This window comes from Pezoporus occidentalis, unplaced genomic scaffold, assembly GCF_034315485.1.
Source record: "Pezoporus occidentalis ecotype Australia unplaced genomic scaffold, CSIRO_AGI_Poc_V1 ctg224, whole genome shotgun sequence".
Classification (NCBI taxonomy): domain Eukaryota; kingdom Metazoa; phylum Chordata; class Aves; order Psittaciformes; family Psittacidae; genus Pezoporus; species Pezoporus occidentalis.
In genome coordinates, this window is record NW_026914117.1 from 1157472 (window position 1) to 1178298 (window position 20827).

The 20827-nt window shown below is 39.8% G+C and overlaps 1 protein-coding gene across 3 annotated transcripts in view; it reads right to left on the reverse strand.

Annotated features, from left to right (window-relative positions):
• Nucleotides 1-20827, reverse strand: part of NDST4 (N-deacetylase and N-sulfotransferase 4) — a 107276-nt gene that overhangs the window by 35398 nt on the left and 51051 nt on the right. For all 3 annotated transcript variants that reach the window (XR_009965243.1, XR_009965244.1, XM_062620882.1), the window contains exons 4-6: nucleotides 15725-15879; nucleotides 6598-6783; nucleotides 4806-4934 (exon numbers count right to left, since the gene is read on the reverse strand). Coding sequence is in view for 1 of the 3 variants with exons in the window: in XM_062620882.1 (XP_062476866.1) it covers nucleotides 4806-4934; nucleotides 6598-6783; nucleotides 15725-15879 (470 nt within the window). In the remaining 2 variants the exon portion in view is untranslated. The remainder of the gene's footprint in view (nucleotides 1-4805; nucleotides 4935-6597; nucleotides 6784-15724; nucleotides 15880-20827) is intronic.

Sequence of the window (20827 nt, forward strand, 5' to 3'; positions counted from 1 at the left end):
TTATTGTTAAGAGTTACAGTCTGACCCTACATTAGTTGTGAATAAATTCTTCTTATCTGATACATTATTCCTACTTAGCAAATTTGCTTCCCCACATTTAATATTCTTGAAATGTGCTCCAGTGATCAAACTAATTGAAGAAAAGGTTAATCAAAGCTTGATTGTTTAAGTTGTGCTCCTACTTGCACTTGTTTGGGGGGATGGGATAAAAGACTGTAAATGGATGTCATAACAGCCTAAGGAAACATAAACTTCTCTGTGCTGCCATTTGTAACCCATCTTCACTGATCAAATTCTGTTATAAACATGACTACAAATCATGTCCCTGCTTTGAGCATGGAAATCCTCAGCTATATCATTTGTACAAGTCTTTTTTCATTCATGTCATGAAAGAACCCATGATGTATTACTTGTTTTTTTTTTTTAACTCTGCTGGGGGATGGTTGAGTTGAATGTGATTGACTTATTAAATGTATTGATGCCAATGCAGAGAACACCTTAGGTTGGGAGTTGTAGGGTTGAAAAGCCGGCACTAGTCCTCCTGCAAGTTAGAGTTGGTGTTGACTTTGGTTCTGTTCTGCTTTAGTCGTTGGGTTTTTTTTTGGCTTTTTGGTGGTGGGGTGGGTTGTTTTTTTGTGTGGTTTTTTTTTTTTATTTTTGGGGAGGGGTTTGTTGTTGTTGGCTTTTTAGTTCATTTTTTGCTCTTTGTGCTAAAATCTGTTCATCAGCTTGTGTCACCACTTATTCACAACCTTTCAGGTTTCTGTTTCTTTGCCCCTGACATCTTAAGCTAGAAGACCAGAAATAGCTGACTTTTAGTTTGCTTTTAGACAGTTGAAGGGCTGGAATCCACAGCAGATGGTGATGGTGTGCTGATTTTAATCAAGGCACCATGATTATTTTTAAAATTTGAAACAGTCTGAACAAGACTGTGTTGAAGTGTGTGTGCGTGTTCTCTCCACTCTATTTAGCAGAGGGTAAATATGGCACCTCTGCACTTTTTTTAGGTAGTGTTGTTAGTTTGCTTCTTAATAAGAAACAGGTTCATGTAAATGTATCTTCAATGAGGCAAACTGAAAGTGAGAGAAGCCTTTTGGTTTTAGTGCTCCAACAGCTTTGGTCACTTCCATGTGGCAGTAGGAGATGCCTTGCAGCAATGATGCTTTGTGTGTAGGTGGGGATATGAGATGTGGAGTGTGCTACTGCTCTTCATCCATTTGTGGAGTAAGTTCATACTCACATTGCTTCAACCACATGGTGTTTCTGGACTTATGGCTCAAAAATACACCAATTATTTTGCATGTCTGCTTTTAAGTGTCTGAAATAGTGAGAGAGCTATCTTGTTGCTTTTGAGGGATGTTTTTATGCATGACGCTAATAACAACATGTTGCACACTCAAGGACATGGACTGAAAGAGCAGGAAAACATAAGAATTGATAGCTTGCTGCAAATGGTGTTGGAGGTCTGCAGAGACTCAAAGCCAAAGCACCCTTGTCCAGACTGGCTCCTGGGAGCAGACCCTAAAGTAAACCACTCTCAAAATCCAGGTCCAGGGTTTTGATTTGGAGGAAACTAGGCAGCTGCCTACAAAAGAGAAGCCAGGAACAAAGAGGCAGTTGTGCAATGTGTGGGAAACCAGCCCTTACTTTAGCTGCTTTGGGAAAATGTCATTGAACTGCACAGCTCACTTTATTTCTGTTTTATAAAGTGCATTAGCAATTATTTATGAGTTAGCTCATTTTTATGGGGAAACCATCTACATCTAGTTGTAGAAAAGGTTCTGTGAAACCAGATACTCCTTTTGTTTGGTTGCTTTTTGTTGTTGTTGCACCTGTGCTTTTCAAACCAAGCAGGGTAGTGAACAGCATTGCACACAACAGGGCAGGTAATGAACTGCATAAGTTGATATCTAACACAATCTTGGACTCTGGAATATGATCTTTTATGGTAATAACACACCTAATTTGTATGTCACTTCAGCCATCATGGTAGCCTGGCAGCTCTGTGGGTGTGTGAAGGGGTTCCCCTTGCCCCAGCTTGTGCGTACAGAACTCACACTGATACCAGTGGCGAGTGCACACACCCACTTGACACCAGAGCCAGTGAGCAGGAGAGCTTGTGCAACTACATGGCAGTAGAATTAACAGAAGCTATGGCACGTTCTGGTTAAGATTTTATGAGTATGGTTTCTATCCATGGACTACATTGGGCATCTTGTTCAATAGGACTCAACAACAACATTTTAAATTATGGTTTTGAAAAAGCCTTTTCGTTCCGGACAGTTATCCTTTTCCATAATCCATTTGGAGAGCACACACTGGCTTATGTTGGACTGCTTGCAGTAATCCCCGGAACTGCACAGGTTGGTATCTAAATACTAAGGAAGCTTATTAATGAGTGAAAAGCTTCTAGGGTTATAAGATGAGAAGTTTCTTGTTGCTATTGCAGTATGTACTGCTGCCAAATGGGAGACTACATAGCATTCAAAGCATACTGTTTTATTTGACTGAATCTGTGATTTTCCTTCCCCTTCCCCCTCCCTCCCCCCTTTTCTTTGGAAGGTAACTGTTGTGAACATCACAGATGCATGATTAAATCTGTCATGCTTTGCTGGCTGTTATATATTGCCTTCCTAGGAAAGGTCCTGTTTCTGCTGCATCACTCCTGAAACCTAAAATGCAGATGGTAGAGCTGCTTTTCTCAAGCATTCTTTGTGCCATGCTCAGCAGGACAACAAAAGCACCCACCTGCTCTGCAAGACCTGCCTGGGGAGGTATTTGGCTCTTTTCTGGGAGAAGCAATTGGGCCTGGCTGAAGGAAACCTCCTGTGGGGCCGGCACAAGGAGCTGGAGCTATTAGAGCTCCCAGAAGGAAGGTGCTCCAGCCCCTCTGAGCTTGGTCCTGCTGGGGAGCTGCCTGGAGTACCCAGGCTAAAGGATTGTGGAAAGTGTAATAAATGATGGCATAGGCTATCTGATTTTGTTCAGAGTTCAGTAGCAGCTTTTAAATTTTAGACTAATTGAAGGGCTACCCTTCTCCATAGCCTCAGCCTGGCTTTAGTAAGAACATTTGGACAAAATTGGTTAAAAGTTTGAAAAGCTGAGATTTCTAATAAGCAATTGTGAGCTTGTGACTATCTGGAAGAAAAACCTGACATGAGAGAAAAGGCTAGCTGGAGGGAAAGAAGTCAGCATGCTTACAGGCTTAGACATGGTGAGTGATTGAGGAATTGTGGCTACTCAAAGTATCTCTTGTGGAGTAAGAACATACTCTGCTACAGACTGCTGCACTGCCTAAGTCTGAGGGAAAAATTGGATAAGTGAAAGGTACACAGCTATTGGTCAAAGATAATGATAATGTGATAAAGGTAAGGATAAATTCCAGCAGCATCCCAGGGCAGAGTTGAGCCAAGTTGCACTTAAGAAAACTATGGGAAGAAAAGCCAGCCTGAGAGGGCTGCAGGTCTTGGAAAGACAGGATAAAGAACAGAGATAGGTTTTATTCTCAAATTAGGTGTTATGTGTATGGTACAGAAAAAATCCTAATTGAAATGTCCCATTTCTTAAAGTTCACTGGATCTTTGACTCAGAAATCAACTTGGCTCCCCAGCCAAAGTTCACCTATAAGCATTTAATTATATAATACTGAAATCTATATTTAGATCTCTAAATAAAAGTGACCTGGATTTGAGAGTCAGCTCCACCTGAAGTTTCTTTAACTCTGCAGAGAAGTCCATGAGTACAGCAATTTAAAACCACTAAAAATTAGGCCACCTGTCAAGACACAGGGTGTTTTGTGAGTGGTACAGCTTGTTGGGGTGGGACAGGATGAAGTCAGGACAATGAAAAAAAGTAACTGATGTATAATTTTTTTTTTGTTCTCATCCTTTTTCCTTCCAACTCTAGGCTGCTGTTTTAAATGGCACCAGACTGTTGTTCACATCAAGTGAACTTCAAAGCATAGCATTTATATATCAAAATATAGCATTAGCTTTCCTCCTTAATCCTGGATAAGCCCAACTACATCATGTTGTCATATTTGTGTGTACATGTTTATATTAACACAGCACAGTTCAGATCGCTTTATTAGCTGCGACTAAATTGAGTGATAGCTCTGAAAGTCATCCATAAAGTCTGTGACACTTTTCATTAAACCTTATATATACATACACACATACATGTGGGTGCTTGTACATACATAGGTTTTTTTAACGTGTGCACACATAGAGACGTATATATAGTTTAGGGATCATGTAACGTTGACAGAGCAAAAGAAATGCTCACTGAGCAAAGCAAAAAAGTTCCTTAGAAGGTTATGTACTGTTTGGGTGCTTTTTAGCTTCACAAAACCTATTTTGAAGAGCCAGTGGTGGGGAAATGGTATCAGGCCAGAGCCCAGGGCTTTCTATGGAGTTCTATTAGGAGTGCCTGAAGACCCAAGCATATGGAAAAAAGGAAAATCAGAATAAAATCACTGAGTTTTTTCTACCCTCATTTTTTTTTTTCAGTCTCAGTTAAACAAGTCAGTGCATTCTTCTCTCATAGGGACCTGGTTTCAGGTTGGGAAACAGGATGGAGCCAAAATTAATGTATTTTCCAGTAACTTATTGCATACACGTGTAGTTAGAAATTAGCAGAACACATTTCACTCCTTTCCTCTTAAATTGCTTGTTACCTCTGAGCAAGTGGTCTCAGTTTTTATTTCCCAAACAAGATCAAAGAAAACTGATCTCCTTCCCTTCCTCCCTGTCTCCCTCCTCCCCATTTGTCACCTTGTCCAAAAAATAGCAAAAGAAGGTACCTACAGGATTCAGGAGAATGGTGAGAAAGAGTTCACCTCCTTGGATACTTTTGTCCAGCTCCTGAGGACCCCCAGGATATTCCTTGTAAAAAATAGTATGAGTGAAAAGGCCACAGGTCTGTCGAGGGAGCACCTGAGAACAAAATAACAGCGCCATTGTGACATTAACTTCTTTTGCAAACTTAACCTGGCACAGCCACCCAAATCCCTCTATCAACTCAAGGAAACAAATCTGCAACCCTTTCTGCCTCTGTACTCTGATGTGGCTATTTGTGGTCTCCTCTGGGCCTTCTGTGTTCTTGTGGTAAACAAGCATGGCCCTGCAGATGTGGAGATTTCCAGATGCCAGGTCTGAAAAGCTGAGACACAAATGTTGAGGTTTCATGCAGACTTTTTTATTGAGCTCATGAACTCATTGTGTTTGTTTCCTGGCTTGTGCAAGAGGAAGAAAACAAAAAGCCAAACCTCTCTTTCCCTCAGCAAGGTTAGTTTATTTGCAGATAAATAGTGCTTCCTGGTCATCTTTGCTATCTCAGGCCACTCATCTTACTGTTCTTGAGACAATGAACTGAATTTGTACTCAGGGCTGCAGACCACAAAAGGCACGTTGCTTCATACTTTCCTCAGTCCTTGAAACTATACTGAGCCCTCATTCCTGTTTGTGAAATGTATACAGGAATGGTGGGATGCTTGTGTGAAAGCAGCTCCAGGCCAACTTCCCATCACCTTAGGAACTGAGAGGCTGCCTGTCTCTGAAAACAAATTTGTCTTGGAGAGCTAGATGGGTTGGTTACATTAGTACCCAGGTACTATCAAAGGGTTGTGGTCAAGTAAAGACAGCAACTGTCAGGGCTTACAGGTATTGCCTAATCCCCTCAGAGACATAATTCACCTGGGGAAGGCCTTTGGTTTCCCTCCAGTCAGTGTTTTCATTTTTCTACTCAGTTAAAAGGACAAAAAAGCCCACTCTGAGCAGACCATTTTCATACACATGTAAATGCACAGCTGAATTTGAGACCATTCCAACAGTAATGGGGCTCTGTGCAGTAACTTCTTGGTTTTGATTGAGACGTTCCTTTTGTCTTATTCAGGGAATCACGATTTTGACTTTGGATGCATAGGCAATATTCAAGACAGCCGGGGCTATAAGCATCCTGAGACTGCAGTTATGCATATTCAGTTCTTGTGTTTTACCAGCTATAGGGCTTCAGCTGGTTGGTAAGTCAGGCCAAGTAATTTTGTACATTTTCCTGCCTTTCATGCAGTTGAAGCATGTATGTGAGGAACCTTTTCCCTTCTCACACAAATGGATAGTCTGGAAGAGTTGATCACGTCTCTGGCCCCTGGCTCTGGGAGTTTCCAAGGCAAAGCTCAGAAGGAATTCTCAGCCTTGGAGAAGTGTTACACTTGCTGGAGGAGGTTGCTCACAACTGCTCACCTTCCTTCCCAGCTGGTGGGTTCCTAATCCTTTCATGCATAAAGATGATCCAGAGCTTGAAACATAGGTCTTAGGCAGTTTAATGAATTTCAAAATATGCATTTATAACTCAGTTGGTAGTTGATGGAACTACAAGTACATTAAGTACATTCAGTTTCTGAGGTTTACATTTGCAGTTGCCCAAGTTGTGTGATTTTTTTAAGTGGCTGCATAATAAATACACTATTTTGCATCCTTTCAAATCCTTGGTCACAGAGAATTTTAATGACTGCTGTAAAACTTGAAGCATTTGGCAAAAATAGCATAATTTTGAGTCACTTAAAGTACTATTGCTATGAAGCATGGAAATGCAGTGTACCATGATGCCATTGTGGATGAAGCCCCGTCTGTACCGTGCAGGCTTCAGATGCGGGTATTCTTCTGTGCTGGTCACTCGGATGTGCCAAACCTTCTTCCAGGCCTCGTACAGCTGGATGTGAACCGGGTAAACCCCAGAGTGGTGTGGAGCCACCGCGTATCCCATGCCAGTTGGTATGCCATGCTCCTGCAACACAGGAGAGGGAAGAATTAATTTTGGAGCAGAAAAGGAACACGTAATTATTCAAAGCTTATTTTTCCTGCAGACAGCTGGAAAGCTGTTGTCCTTGGGCAAACTTGTATCTGTTAGTATGTAGCACAATCTAAAAACGGGAGAGAGATGAAGGGAACTGGAATCACAGTTTGATGGCTGTGGAGTGAGAAATAATCCTTTCGGATTATGTTGTGTTGCTGTTACATGGGATAGGTTTGCCTGCCTGTTCATTATATACTGTTACTAAGGTATCAAACAGCATTAGAGGAGTAAACAAATGGTAAAAATGGTTGCAGTAACATACAGGATTTTTTGTTTCCTGTTTCTGGAATATAAGCAAGATTCTTTCCTGATTCAATTAATAAATATATAAAGATCCCCCATAGCTTCTGAATCTGCTCATACTTTTCCTATGGTAGTAAGATAGTAGCAAAAAAGAAGCTGGACTTTGACTGACATGTCTTTCATTTCATAAATATTTAGCTCCATTTCTGAGGAAATATGGGCATTCTCATGAATATAATCTACAGGTTATCTTGAAAATATCTTCCAATGGCACAATGAGGCAGTTAATGTGCGGGCAAAGAGAATTAAGGAAAAAGCTTAACTGTGAGCATGCTGAGCATGTTTCGTTCACTTCTGATGTTCTCTTGCCTTTGTTCTGCTCCTCATCCCTTCTGCTCCCAACTCAGTGTGGGCTGTCTGAAAAACCCCATCTGATGATGAGGGCTGATAACTACATCTATAGACCAGGATATATTTAAAAGTGAGCAGAGTATTTCAAGTGTAAGCTTCTTATGAAAATGAGGTAATTAGTTTAATTGAGCTGAGTGACTGTTCAGAGATGCATCCAATGTCTGTCACCAGCTACTGGCATGAAGGATGATTACAGTCTGCCTCTTCTGCCAAGGCTGGTTTCCAGCAGGTCCCGTCCACTTTTCCACTTTCTCACAGCATTTCCAGGTTGCAAGAGTGTCCCACAGCTGTGGGTCTTGCAGGATCCCTTCCTACACTTTGGGTGTTAACTGAATTAATTTTACCCCCAGTACTACAGGATACATCAGCTGTTTCCTATTCACGTAAAATTGATGTTCAGAAGGAAATGGCAAAAATGAGAGATTATGATTTTTTATGTTTTTTTCTGTCCTTCCTCTTGCCCACATTATCCAAGAACCACTGATTACTTTAATTCCAGGAACAGCAGGTGCTGCTGGGCATCTTCAAGTAGTTTGCAAGGAAAGCATTGTGGTTCTTTGACAAAAATAAAGTTAAACCTCTAAGCCACACTTGTTTGTTCACCACATAATGCAACCACTTAAAATTATCTGTTCCTTATTCGTAAATATCTTAGGTTACTGCTTGATCTTGAAAAAAAAAAAAAAGACACCCAAACTCATGATTTTTAATTTACTGAGAACAAAATGTAATTTCTGCTTATTAATGTTGTTAACTGCCTGAAAGGCGTGAGTCAGTTTAACAGTGAAATGAGAAGTGTTAATCACTCTTTTCTCTATTGTTTTTCTATGAACATGTATAAAAGAAAAAACTGTATCTAAAAGTTTCTGACAAATCTAGCTACTTATTACTCTGCCCGAGTAACTGATGATGGTCATGTTGTCAAATACACTGTGCTAACTGAAGTATACTGTATTAACTGGAATCTCCAAACCTTCACCAACCCTATGTGAGGAAGTATACAGACACATAATGTAAGGCAGATGTGTTCTGAGCTAGAGAATGAACACTGCTCTGAATGACATGTCTGTATTGCATGGACCAAAACATGAAAAATCCTGGTTTTCTACTTCCTTTTTTGCTGCTGGTATTGCCATAGCAACAGAATGGTGACAGGGTAATCTGCCATTCACAAATAAATTAAGGCACCTTTTCATAAGTTCTTAATAGAAAGGGCTAATTAGCCTCTGAATAACACTTGCACACTACATAGTTCAGCATACAAATCCGTGTCAGTCACTCAAATACTCAATGCGACCTTAAGAAGAAACAACTACCAAATAATCAGATTTTCTTTGGTCAGGTCTGTGTTCAGTTTACTCGGGTAAATGAAATATTTCGTGTCCTCTTTTAGTGATTTCTGTTGCTTTCTCTCCTTTCTTCCTCTCATTTTGTTATTAAATTTAGTTTGCAATTGAGACCTAATGTGTTACAGGAGGAGTGTACATTGGAATCTAAGCCACTGAGCAGAAAGGGAGATGCCTATACAAAGTATATTTTCTTATCTATTCTACTGAATAATTTATAACAAGATTTTACACTAAGGAATTTTTTTTTTTTTAAATTTCAAAAGTTCTGTGCATGTGTTTGTCTACTTTGGAAAATTTCTGAACCATTCTGGCAATGAAAGCAGCAGTATTATGTATGTTACTTTACATACTTAAGCTGGGACCACAGAGCCACTGATTTTGGACAGCCTAAATTTGTATTCCCATTTCACTTGTGCATGAAGAGACTTTCAATTCTGATTTAAATGACAGTGTAAGCTGAAGCTGCAGCAGTGTATTGGACAAGTTCAAGTTATTGCATTTTTTGGCAGGAAATTCCCCAAGTTGTCTCTACTTCCCATGCATTGGTTTGTTTCGTGGTACAGTCTGGGAGCATACAACCTGCCTTCTTTTAAGGGCTAGACAGAGTAGAGTATGCTCTCCATGAGTACCCCTCATGCCCTCAGGCACCGGTGAGATTGTGGTAGGTGGATCAGACTAAAACCCACTCAAAACAGTCTTCTTCTGATGCCTGCATGTGGCCACACTTCCGGCCAGCAGCAGTCATGCTGATGCACCCAAACCAGAGAAGCTGGAATTGGAAACTCATAGTCCTGCCAAGGCAGCCTGGCTCATCTTTGCTCCCTCCAAAGTTCCCATAAGTAGGACTGGTACTCCTACAGGTGATCTAAATGGCTGAGGCAATCTGCCAAGACTGCTTCTCTCTCTTAATTATCAGCTTGGTTCAAGCAAGTGAAGATTTGCTTGACACTCCTAACCTCTTTTTGACCTCTTTCTTGTTTGTACAAGCAATGAGCTGTGATTGCCATGAGTCAGCATGTGCTGTGCGTGCTTTTGCATTTGTGAAAAACCCCTCTGGTAGGGAAAGGACAGGTAATGCAGAATGAGCACTGCTCTCCAGAGGGAGATATATCCTCAATAAGCAAGCTTGCATTCCTGTAGCAGTTTTTCTGCGAGCGCATGCTGGAAATGTGAATAAAAAGCAATCTGTGTAAGACTGACTATATTACCAGGAACTTGTCTGACACAAAACCCCCAGCTTCTGATTGCGCCAAGTCCTTGTTGAAATGCAGAGAGAAATAAAAGGAAACAAAACCTCAACCTGTTATAACACAACTGGCATTCTTGTTCTTAAGGGTTGCTGTTTTACAGAAATATCTAGTATTGGCCATTGTCAGTGATTAATTCTTATTAAACAGCAACCTTTTACACTTCCGTGATTCTATGATTTTAATTTCTTAAATCTCATGACTAATGTAGATCTTTTCCCACAGCCAGTTGAACTGCAGGATTTCCCTTGGTGTAAAGACTTTTATTAGATGAAAGAGTTACCAATACAAACTCAGACAAGTTTGCTAAACCTTTTGATTTTGTCCAACAGCAGGGGGTAGAGTAAATGCAGTACTTTTTAAGATGTTACCTTCTGAAGTTAAAAGCTTTGTATAAGCTTTGCATATTTTTAGTACTGGAATTTATTTCTAATATTGATGCACATGGGTGAGATTTCCTACAAGAAATACTGTGTTACTCTGTCAGTTTAAAATACTTTTTAAAGTTTCTCTCATTTGGTAAATAAATTTGCTACTTTCTTGCTTGTCAACACTCACAAAAATGCTGTATTTTATCCTTTATGGACGTATGTTTTTTGTTCTCAAGGGTTACATTTCTGGGTAATTTTATTGAATAAATATTACAGCCTTCAATTCCTTTTAAATCAGTTTTAATCTTTAAAAATGTGTTGAAAAGCTCTCTAAGCTAGACAAGATGGTTCAGCAAACATGTGGTTGCTATTGAGATAAGGGGGCTCTGTGTGTTGTTGGTATTTGCTTTCACGTAGTAGACAGTACAAGGGCTCTTAACAAAACAGGCTTTCTGGTGTCAGATCCAGGATTCACAGGAACATGGGAAAAGCCAGCTTGTCACTAGTCTTACAAAGAAGCCTCCCAGATATCACCATGACTCCTGTTCTAGGCATGCTTTGCACAGCAGCAGACTACCAAGGGACAGGGAAGATGTTGGGATTTAAGATCTTAAGTTTCTGAGGATGTGAAATGAAAAAAAATCTTCCAGCATGGTGGAAGATTTACATGGCTCAGAAACACATAAGACTCTACATGCCTCTGGTACCAAATGAATCTGGAAGGTAGAGGCAGTCTTAGAGATATGCTGTCAGAGCACACTCTTGATAAGGACAAAAGTACTAATGAAGATGGACTATTTCAGAAGGATCTTAAGGTTAGGCAGAAAAAATTTCATCCTGCCTGCAAAGTATGGCGTTATTCTACATATATGCAGACAATTCACAAAACATTTTTAGAAGCAATCTCTAGTGGGCATATCTCCTTCCCAGCATTAACTACAGATATTATTGATGGGACAAATGCGACTTTCTTTTCATCAAATGTAAATGCTTTGCCTTTGCTATGTGGTCACTGGTCTTCATATTCTTGGTATTTAACTGGTATATTAAAAGCCTATTTCTTTGTGGTTGGGGCAGGTCAAAAGGACGGGAAGAGGAAGTGCTTCCTTTTAGGCAGAGGAAGTGCTGATGTGCATCAGTAGTTGGTTTATAAACAGGTGATTGAAGCCAAGGAGGGCTACTAGGCAAGTTCCAAATAAATTTGTTTTGTATATGTCTTTCATTTTTTCCTATCAGATCACAGCTGTCTTTTCAGTCGATGACAGTTTTTGCCCTATTTCTGCCATGCTTCAGGCACATATGCTCACAAATGGGTGCAGAAGATAATCACGTAGCAAGCAAATCAAGGGACAAAATAATGAGCTACATGCTTTGTCTTCAATATATTCTTAGTTTTGTCATATAAGGAAGTACAAAATGGGAGAGGAAGGATATCTTGTGATTAAAGGATGGCAGTGAAAACTTGCTTGGTTTTGGTTTTGGTATATGTACTATCAAAGACTTCTGTTTGTGCAATCCATTTACCTCTGTGTATCGACTGTGTTGCCTATGAACAAGGAGAATAACATGTGAGATATCAGTTTCCAAAATGTAATCTAAGGCTTAATCCATTAGTGTCTTTAGAGGATTTGGGAATCTTCTTATAGAAGTAAAAGTCCAACCACCCCCCTACCTCCCCCACCCAAAAAAGAAAGAAAAACAAAGAAACAAGAAAGCAAAAAAAACCACGAACCAACAAAAGCCCCAAAATATTGCTAGTCAAATCCAACTGGTAATCAAAATAGATGCCATTCAACATTTCCTTAGCCAGGGATTGTAGCAATAGGACAAGGGGTAATGGATTTAAACAGGTGAAGTTCAGGTTAGGTGTAAGGAAGAAGTTCTTTACTGTGAGGGTGGTGAGGCACTGGAACAGGTTGCCCAGAGAAGTGGTGAATGCTCTATCCCTAGCAGTGTTCACAGCTAGATCGGACAGAGCCTTGGGTGACATGGTTTAGTGTGAGGCATCCCTGCCCATGGCAGGGGGGTTAGAACTGGATGATCTTAAGGTCCTTTCCAACCCTGACTATTCTAGGATTCTATGATTTACGTAAATTAGATGACAGTCAGATACCAAAGTTCTGGGTAGTCTGCAACTCTAGCACAGTTAAAATCTTGTTCCTTTGAGAAGAGATTTGACAGCAAGGGCTGTGGGAATGGGGCTGTGTCTGTGGCAGCTCTGGGGCCTGTCACCCAGGCACCTGTGGACAAGGATTTTGCCAGGCAAAACTTCCCATGCTTCCTGCTGGATCCAGAGCAAGTTGGAGAAGAACATTTCTGGAAAATGTGAGAAAGTCTCTTCCTTGAACCAACTAGGCATGAAACAGTAGAAATGATAAATATCAGTAACACATAAAACAGAATAATTTGGAGGGCTCTTGCTAAAGGCAGTTTCCTGGTTCTCAACCAATTTACATGTAAGGGAATCCTTTAAAGGCTGTTGACAAAGCCCCAGATACACAAAGGTATACACATCTGCACTGAAAGCAAGAAAATTAGATGCCAAATTAGCAATTAATTGCATGTATACAAAACTAGACATCTGTTTTCTACATGTATCTTGTGACACAGGGGCTTCTGGCAGGCTGCAATTGTAAGCCCCCGTTTTCTAGAGCATCATTACAAGGTATGAATATTTCCATGTACTACAGAACGAGGTCTTTTCTTTAGCTGCAGCTCTAACACCTGTATTTCTTGCCTCTGTTTGGCACTCTGTATGTGTACTCAAGTTCCTGTAAACTGAAGATTATGCATACAGTGTAAATACAAGAGGCAGTAACAATTATGGTTATGTACATTTATAACTCCCTGTGGTAAGACCCATTAAATACCATTTCAGGTGCACTGGCTTGTTTCATGAAAGGACATCCCTTTCATGAAAACATTTCCCCCAGTGACAAATGTTAACCCCAAGTCTGATGCTGTCCTGCATGGAGAAACTGCTGATTGTGAAGGGGTTTGGGTGCAGATTTCAGCACAGTGTGATTTGGTTTAGCTTTCTTCTAAAAGGGTACAGTCAGGAGGTGCCAACAGGTCTTAAATGAACAGAATTTTGTTGTGGTATTTGGGATTTTGAAACAACCTTTACTGTTCTTCCCAGGTATAATTACATACTCTCCCACCCTGTTACCTTCTTACCCACGTTTAAAATAAATGAATAAAGAAATGCCATGTGAGGTGAAGAATTAATGTAATCATATTTCCAAGTAATTATTGTGACTTTCCTTGCAGCAACACGAAGTATTATCTGTACCTGCAGCTAAAACTGGAGGTGGGGAGATAAATGGGAAATGCAAGAGAAAATGGCATCGGCATCAAGCTGTGTTTCCCTGAGTGAAATGCTAATTAAATATCATAGAGCATAAATGGAACATGTTTAACAAAAGCACATGTATGTATTGTTCTAGATCTCTAATTGAAATTTGGATCCACACTGTGAATTCAAGAAATAATGAAAAGAGGTTTGCCTCAACTTTGGAGGACTTGTGGAAGTGCAGCTGTAGAACACAGAATTTCTTTCCCAAACAAGACATGATGCTGAGGATGAGAAAGCATGGGAGGATGCAAAACTACTGTGGAGTCTGATAGCTGTCAGGAATGTTGTCGTAGTGGGAAGATAAATTTCTCCCACAGAGAGGATTCCACAGAAAGCCTTTTGAAAATAAATGTTCTCATAAATAATTTTACAGCTGATACAGATTTAAGGTTAAGAAGTTGGTGTAACCCCTGTCCAAACGTTAGCAGCAAATAAAACGGTAATAGCAGCAGCCTTTCATCGACATTAGCTCCATATTTATAAGCACCTTAAAGAGCCTCTACTCTTCAGTGATGATAGGGACATGGGCTTTATCTTTCTGTAGTTGAGGTTGTAAAGAGATTCTATCACAAGCCCTGTTCAGGCTATGTTATAGATTTTACTCCTAAAGGTGGTTTGACCTAGAGGACTTCATGCTCCCTGAAAACAGGAGGAGAATTTCCCCTCAGGTTTAAAGATGAATGGACTGTGTATTTTTGAGATAGAGACTATTTAAAAAACTACTCTTGCGTTTAAAATCCCAACTGTATTTGGGTCTCTGGGCTGGGCTACACAAAAACCGTGAACAGGCCATGCCAGGAATAAAGGCTGACAGTAAAGCAGAACTGTAGACAGAAAAAGACGTCTGTACTAACAATGCCTCTGTACTAACACCCTGCCAAGCAGACCATGGGAAGGGGGAATATCTGACAAGAAAACAGTTAAGCCATTTTTCATGAGTTTTATTTAGAAATATAAGTTAGCAAATTTAAATTTAGAATTATAAGTTAGGAAATTTAAATTTAAAATTATAAGTTAGGAATTTAAAATTATAAGTTAGGAAAATATTTTTGTAAACAAAGGAATAAATTGCTTCCAACTGCTTGTTCAGACACAGCAGAGAAAGCCCTGCTGTGTCACTCTGCTCTTCAGAGTGGCTCTCGTTGCTTGGCATGTCTATGCCTTCTTAGAGACCACACAGTGTGTATTCCAAAGAGAGCATTTACAGGTTTCAGGTTTTCTTTGTCATGCTCAATAAACAAGGAGGATTATCCTGAAAGGACTCTAAATGGTACAGGTACTCTGAGCTCTGGGTAATGCTGAGAGGATAGCTCTTGGAAGTTAACAACCCAGATGAGCAAAAATGAAACATTATCTGTCAATATCAGTAATAGGTTAGCTATGGAAAAATCATATTTTTCAAGCAGGTAATCTAAAAAAAAAAGCCCAGTGAAATCCAGCAGCTTCACTTCCTTGTTTTGTTAGCTTCAAGATTTCTCACAAACTATACACAACATAACGTTTAGGGTTCACTGCAACTTTCCCCCTTCCCTATTTAGTATATTTGAGGAAGCTGATAACCTGTGTATAAATCCCTTCCTAAAGCTTAAAATGCTAGCTGATATCTACTTAGATTTTACTGTTTCTGATCCCTGTCGCCTTGCAAGGGTGTTTGTGTGAAGGGCTTCTACCTCTCCAGAAAGGCCCTGTCAGTGAATAAATATAAGACAAAATTCAGCCCAAGTTTTAGTTACAGAAAGGCTTTTTGGGGGCTGTCTTTCCAATCTTGCAGCTTTATTTGTATATCTATGTACATATATTTCTACTTATAATATAGATAAACATAAAAACAGCTTGGAAAGCATAACTATAATATGTCAAGGTATCATAGTGAGCCTTTTGGTAATTTTTACTCACTATTGCAAATTCTCTGTTGAGGATCATCTGCTCCACCAGTGATGACTCATTGTGGAAGAGGTGAGGCTGCATGTGACTCCACATATGGGGAAACCACCAAAACTCATCCACAGATCTCAACAGCAGGTCATCACCTTCATCTTCTTCCTCAGTCCCTGCAAAAGAAAGGAAAAGTAACAACAGAGAAGGCCCCATAATGGTTTTTTAAACACAGAAGAGGCTGCCATAAAACCTAATGTCCTTGGCCTGGATGTGTCAGTGTTCCTGGCATGGTGTTAACTGAAAGTAATTCTAACAAGAATTAGTTTTCAAGGGCTGATTGTTGTGCTGTGTAGCATGCCAGGAGCATTTAGAAGTTCAGGCTCCCCCGGAAATCAGAGATCAGGTGGACTTGTACCCACTGGTACTCTGCTTTGGTCCTGCCAGACACTGCATAGTTGTAGCTGGACAAGGTGGCATCCCGGAGAACTGTGTGCCAGTTATAGAATACTTTAGGTTGCAAAAGCCCTTTAAGGTCATCAAGTCCAGCCCTAAAGCTAAACTAAACATCTAGGTCCACCACTACACCATGTCTCCAAGTGCCACATTTACACATCTTTCAAATACCTCCAGGGTACTGGGTCACTTCCCTGGGCAGCATGTTCCAGTGCTTGACAACCTTTTTTGGTGAAGATAAGCTGCTCTCTGGATGAGAATAGAAAGCAGTTAGCTAAAATATGAACAGTTATTGGTATATTTATAAACAAAGGAATATTACATAAAACCAGTCTGATTTTTGTTTTGTTTTTTTTTTTTTTTAAGTGTTTGTGATCTTAGAAAACCAACAAACTACATTTTCTATATTTGCTTTAATTTGATATCACGCTATCTCTTATCACCATAACCTGACAACTTAGATTTAACAAGATAACACAGTGTCAAGAATATTAATGCTGGTTGCCAGGTCTGAGAGTGGTGATTTTTTTGAAAACTGGCCAGAAGATGACAATCAATCAAGTATTTAAAAAGAAACAAATGCATACATCTGTTGTTTTCTGGTTTGTCCTGACAATAATGTCACTGTCAAATACAAAATACAGGAATAAGGAAAACATAAAAATGAAATTTTATCAATGCCAAGCACTGCCCCCACCCCATAGCTACTTTAATATTAGCCTCAATAAATTGAAATCTGATAATTTCTAGTGAAGTGTAAACCAAGTTGCAATAGTTTCTAAATACAATGAAGTGGAAGGTGTGAAGCTGTAATGGCAAAGGGGTTCCAAATGTTGTTTCCTATGCGGCTGCATTCAATACTTAGCCAGGTTTAAACTCGAAGTAAACCCAGTAAAAACTCCTCTGTTAGTGAAGAGTATCTGCTTCAGAGAGAAGCCAGACTCTGTAGTTATAACAAAGGAAACCTTCCATTTGCGAAATGATACAATGGTGCTTCCACCATCTGCAGATGGGTGTCTGCAGCGCTTGTTTAAATTGAGAAGGCAAAGTTACATTTCATTAACTTCACCCTGAAATTATTCAACAATATTCAGTTTATTAGCAGCCTTCCCTCTTGTTCCTTTACCATTTAAATGTTTTCTTTTAGCTTCAGTTAAAGAAATAATTGTCAGGATCAGTCTACTGATGCAAACACAGGTATCATTTCTTACAAGCTTTTCAGTGTTTTGCAAAACTCACTGGCAAGGAATGTTTCAGGGATGTCACTGTTTACTTTTGTGGCACGAGGCAGGAATGTACAGAGGTGGCTGTTCTGCACATTCACTTCAACTCTGTTTTTTTTTTTTTTTCACTTCCGCAGTGTTTTTTGAAGAGTGCTACTACACAAGCAGAGCATTACTTTGAAACTTTCTCCTGGTGTCACTGAATCACTTTACTCCCCTCTTTGCAGCACTCTGCAAGTTCTAAGCAAGTTGCTCCAACTGACGGGAGCACTGCTGGAAAGAGAAAACAACCTTGTTTACTCGGTAATCCCTTATTGAAAAGAAAGGACCGATAGCTTGCTCCTTTTGCATACGTCTGCTCCTTTGTGCAAGACTTCTTGTGCACAATGTGCCTGGGGGAAGAAATTTAACATAGGCTTTCAAAATAGGGCAGAAGAGAAAGGAATTAGGAGTATGTGAAGCCATTAAAGATCTCTTTGGTAACCCAAAGGTAGAAAACTGACAAGGGGGGGTGAAGAGTAAAAAAGAGAATATTCGAAATATATGAAAAGCCACAATCACCTGATTTAAGATTTAGGTTGAAGTATAATTTAGTGCCTTATTAACATTTGAAGTACAATATGGTTCTTGAAATAATTTCAGTATTAAAAACTATATTTTAAAATCCTATTTTTCCTACTAATTTCTTTGTAAAATTAGATATAACTAACCAAACTTGTCACTTTGTTTTACAGTAACAAAAATCAAACAGGATAAAGCATAACACTTTTGAATTTAAAGAAAAACAACCACTCCCTTCCACCCCCCATAATAGCAGAGCTGAAACTGAATGGTTGGAAGTTTAACATTTGGTGGTGGTGTTGCTTTTGAGGATAATTTTGTTCACAAGCCTTTAAAAAGAGTGTTGTTTGATCTTATAACTGCCTAAGTAGCGTTATTTCAAAAAAAAAAAAATCATACCAAAGTTTAATGGAGCATTTAGTGAGTACTAATATTGTTTAAATATTTTATCCCAATCCTTATTCAGAGTATTGGAGGCAAAACAAGGGATTTTGAGGTTTTAATTTCTGCACAGTCAACATTCTTTATGTAACTTTCCATCTTCATGTTAATGTAAAATCTGAAAAAGCAGAATACCTACAAGCAAGGAGGTGAACATGCATGTGTTTTGAGATGCAGTATGCACTTTACACAGGTGTGTAATAATTCAAAGGTTATTTGCACATAATAAATGATCCCTTATTTTAAACCTGCAACCGTAACTTGGACATCTTGTTTGAGCTTCAAAACTGAAACTAAGTTTGAAGTTGTTATCAATAACCTTACAAATCTTAAATGCAAATCCAGAGAATATTTTAATTTCTGTTGCCACTGCATGAACAAGTAGAAACATGTTTTCTAGAACCACATAACTAGTAGGGTCTGCTCAGTTTTTTTCTAATAGCGTTATGCCTACAGTGCATAGTGGCACAGAAGCGTGTGGTGGTGGTGGTGGTGGGATGATAAGCAATGAGGCTGATGTGTCAGCTATTGTAGTTATGTGCAGGCATACCAACGGGAATTGATATTTGTAGTACAGCTGTCAGCAATATCTTCTGATGGAAATGTATAACTTTAATCTGCCAACACATTCCCACACATGTCTCCCTCCTGTAGTCTTAAAATGATCCAAGTTTTGGAAAGGAAAGAACAAAATCACACATTAAGGAACTCAGTAAGGCACAGCAGTTGAAATGCACAAATAAAACATTTGAGTATCTGCTACTAAAAGCTGCTCTGGGTAAACAAGCCGCATTTACGGTAAAGAATACCCTTCCGTGGTTTATTTCTAATGACTCAATAAAGCGTATATGGTATGGAGAATACTTTGAAACCTTTCCACTAAGCTGATATGACAAAATGAAGTGTTCACTTAAAAACTCAGATGCATAGCTGAGTATAGGCAGCAGCAGGTCTCTTAAAGGGGGCAGTGACACGCTTCAATTCATTAAGTAGTTCTGCAAACTACTAAGAACTCTTAATAACTCTAAGAACTCTTAAGTACTTCATTTTTGTAATCCTTGAGAGCATTAGGAGGACAGGCACACAGGCACATCTATTTTCTCTCTCTACAGCAGTAGGAAGTTGGAAATCGGTTAGCATTGTATCAGCTGGAAAGGAAACCTGTGACAACAATATGGAGGCCTTCAGGATGAAGGAAGAAAAGAATGTATTGGCAGGTCAGGGGTTTCAAAGGCTGCATGGTGTATGCCAGCCACTGTTCATGTCATAGTATTTATAGTACTCTCCCTGAATTACCTTTCTCTGCAGTGGACACTGTCATGACTGATACCACCTTTACTCTGCAGATGGCCACAACCGAGCAGCATCATATGGTACAGCAGCTCAGAGCCTTGGGATACTTTTGTTTGTTTTGATGTGTTATGTGTGTGCCCAATTAATCTCCAAAGGAATAACTACATAGGCAGGTAAGATGAAGTGAGGAGAATGCTGAAGTTTGGTCTACCAAGTTACTTTCTGATCACAGGTCTGCCACTGGTTTGTTATATGACCCCAGGCAAGTAATTCCATCTCTCTCTACCTCTTATTTTTCTCAGGTTCTTCAGCCTATATCTTTAGTTCATAAGGTTTCCTGGGCAGCAGTTGCTTAGCATTGCGTGCTTGCACAAGGGGAAAAACAGCCTGGACTTTGAAAGCAAAAGGGATGCAAATACATTATTCTCTACTCTACATTCTCTCTACTTCTCTCCACTCATCCCTCAGACGCTTCCTCATCTTTCCTTCTTCCAGGGATCTTGTACTCTCCTAATGGGTGGTGAAACATAGCCATGAGAGCTGGGTAAGCTCATCTGTTTGGTATTCAAATACTGGCTATGAAAAGGGAAATACAGCTATATCTACCCTGTGAGAGGTGACCTGCCTTACTCCACAGCTACTGCATGGCCTGTGACAGCTGGGGCTACATCATTCTGAGCTTTTAAACTTACCTTCCCATCCTTTTGCTGCTGTAATGCCTCCTCTGTTCTAGATAAACTTCTTAGCTTTCCTAGCACAACTTGGTAAGAGTCACTAAATGTGGCTGAATGGGTTGGCAGCTAAGGATGCTGCAGGTGATCTTCACAGGTGGGAAGGCCATGGGGATTAGAATGGAGAAGGACAGGAGGTGTCTCCTTTGAAATGAGTCCTTAAGTATCTCTTTTTTCTTTTTTGCCTTAGCAGTACTTGGGAGCTGCATGGCTCAAGTGGCAGCAGAGGGAAGCCTGAGTGGAGATGCTGCAAAGTATTAAGGAGAGAGCAAAGGAGGAGGGGAAAAAAAAATATTAAAAAAGGGACAATGTGTTGCGGAGAAATTGAGCAAAAGACAGAAAGGACTCAGGAGGAGGAGCTGTAAAAATGCCTCATCTTCCACAGAAACACAGTGTGACTGTGCAACTCATTACTGCAT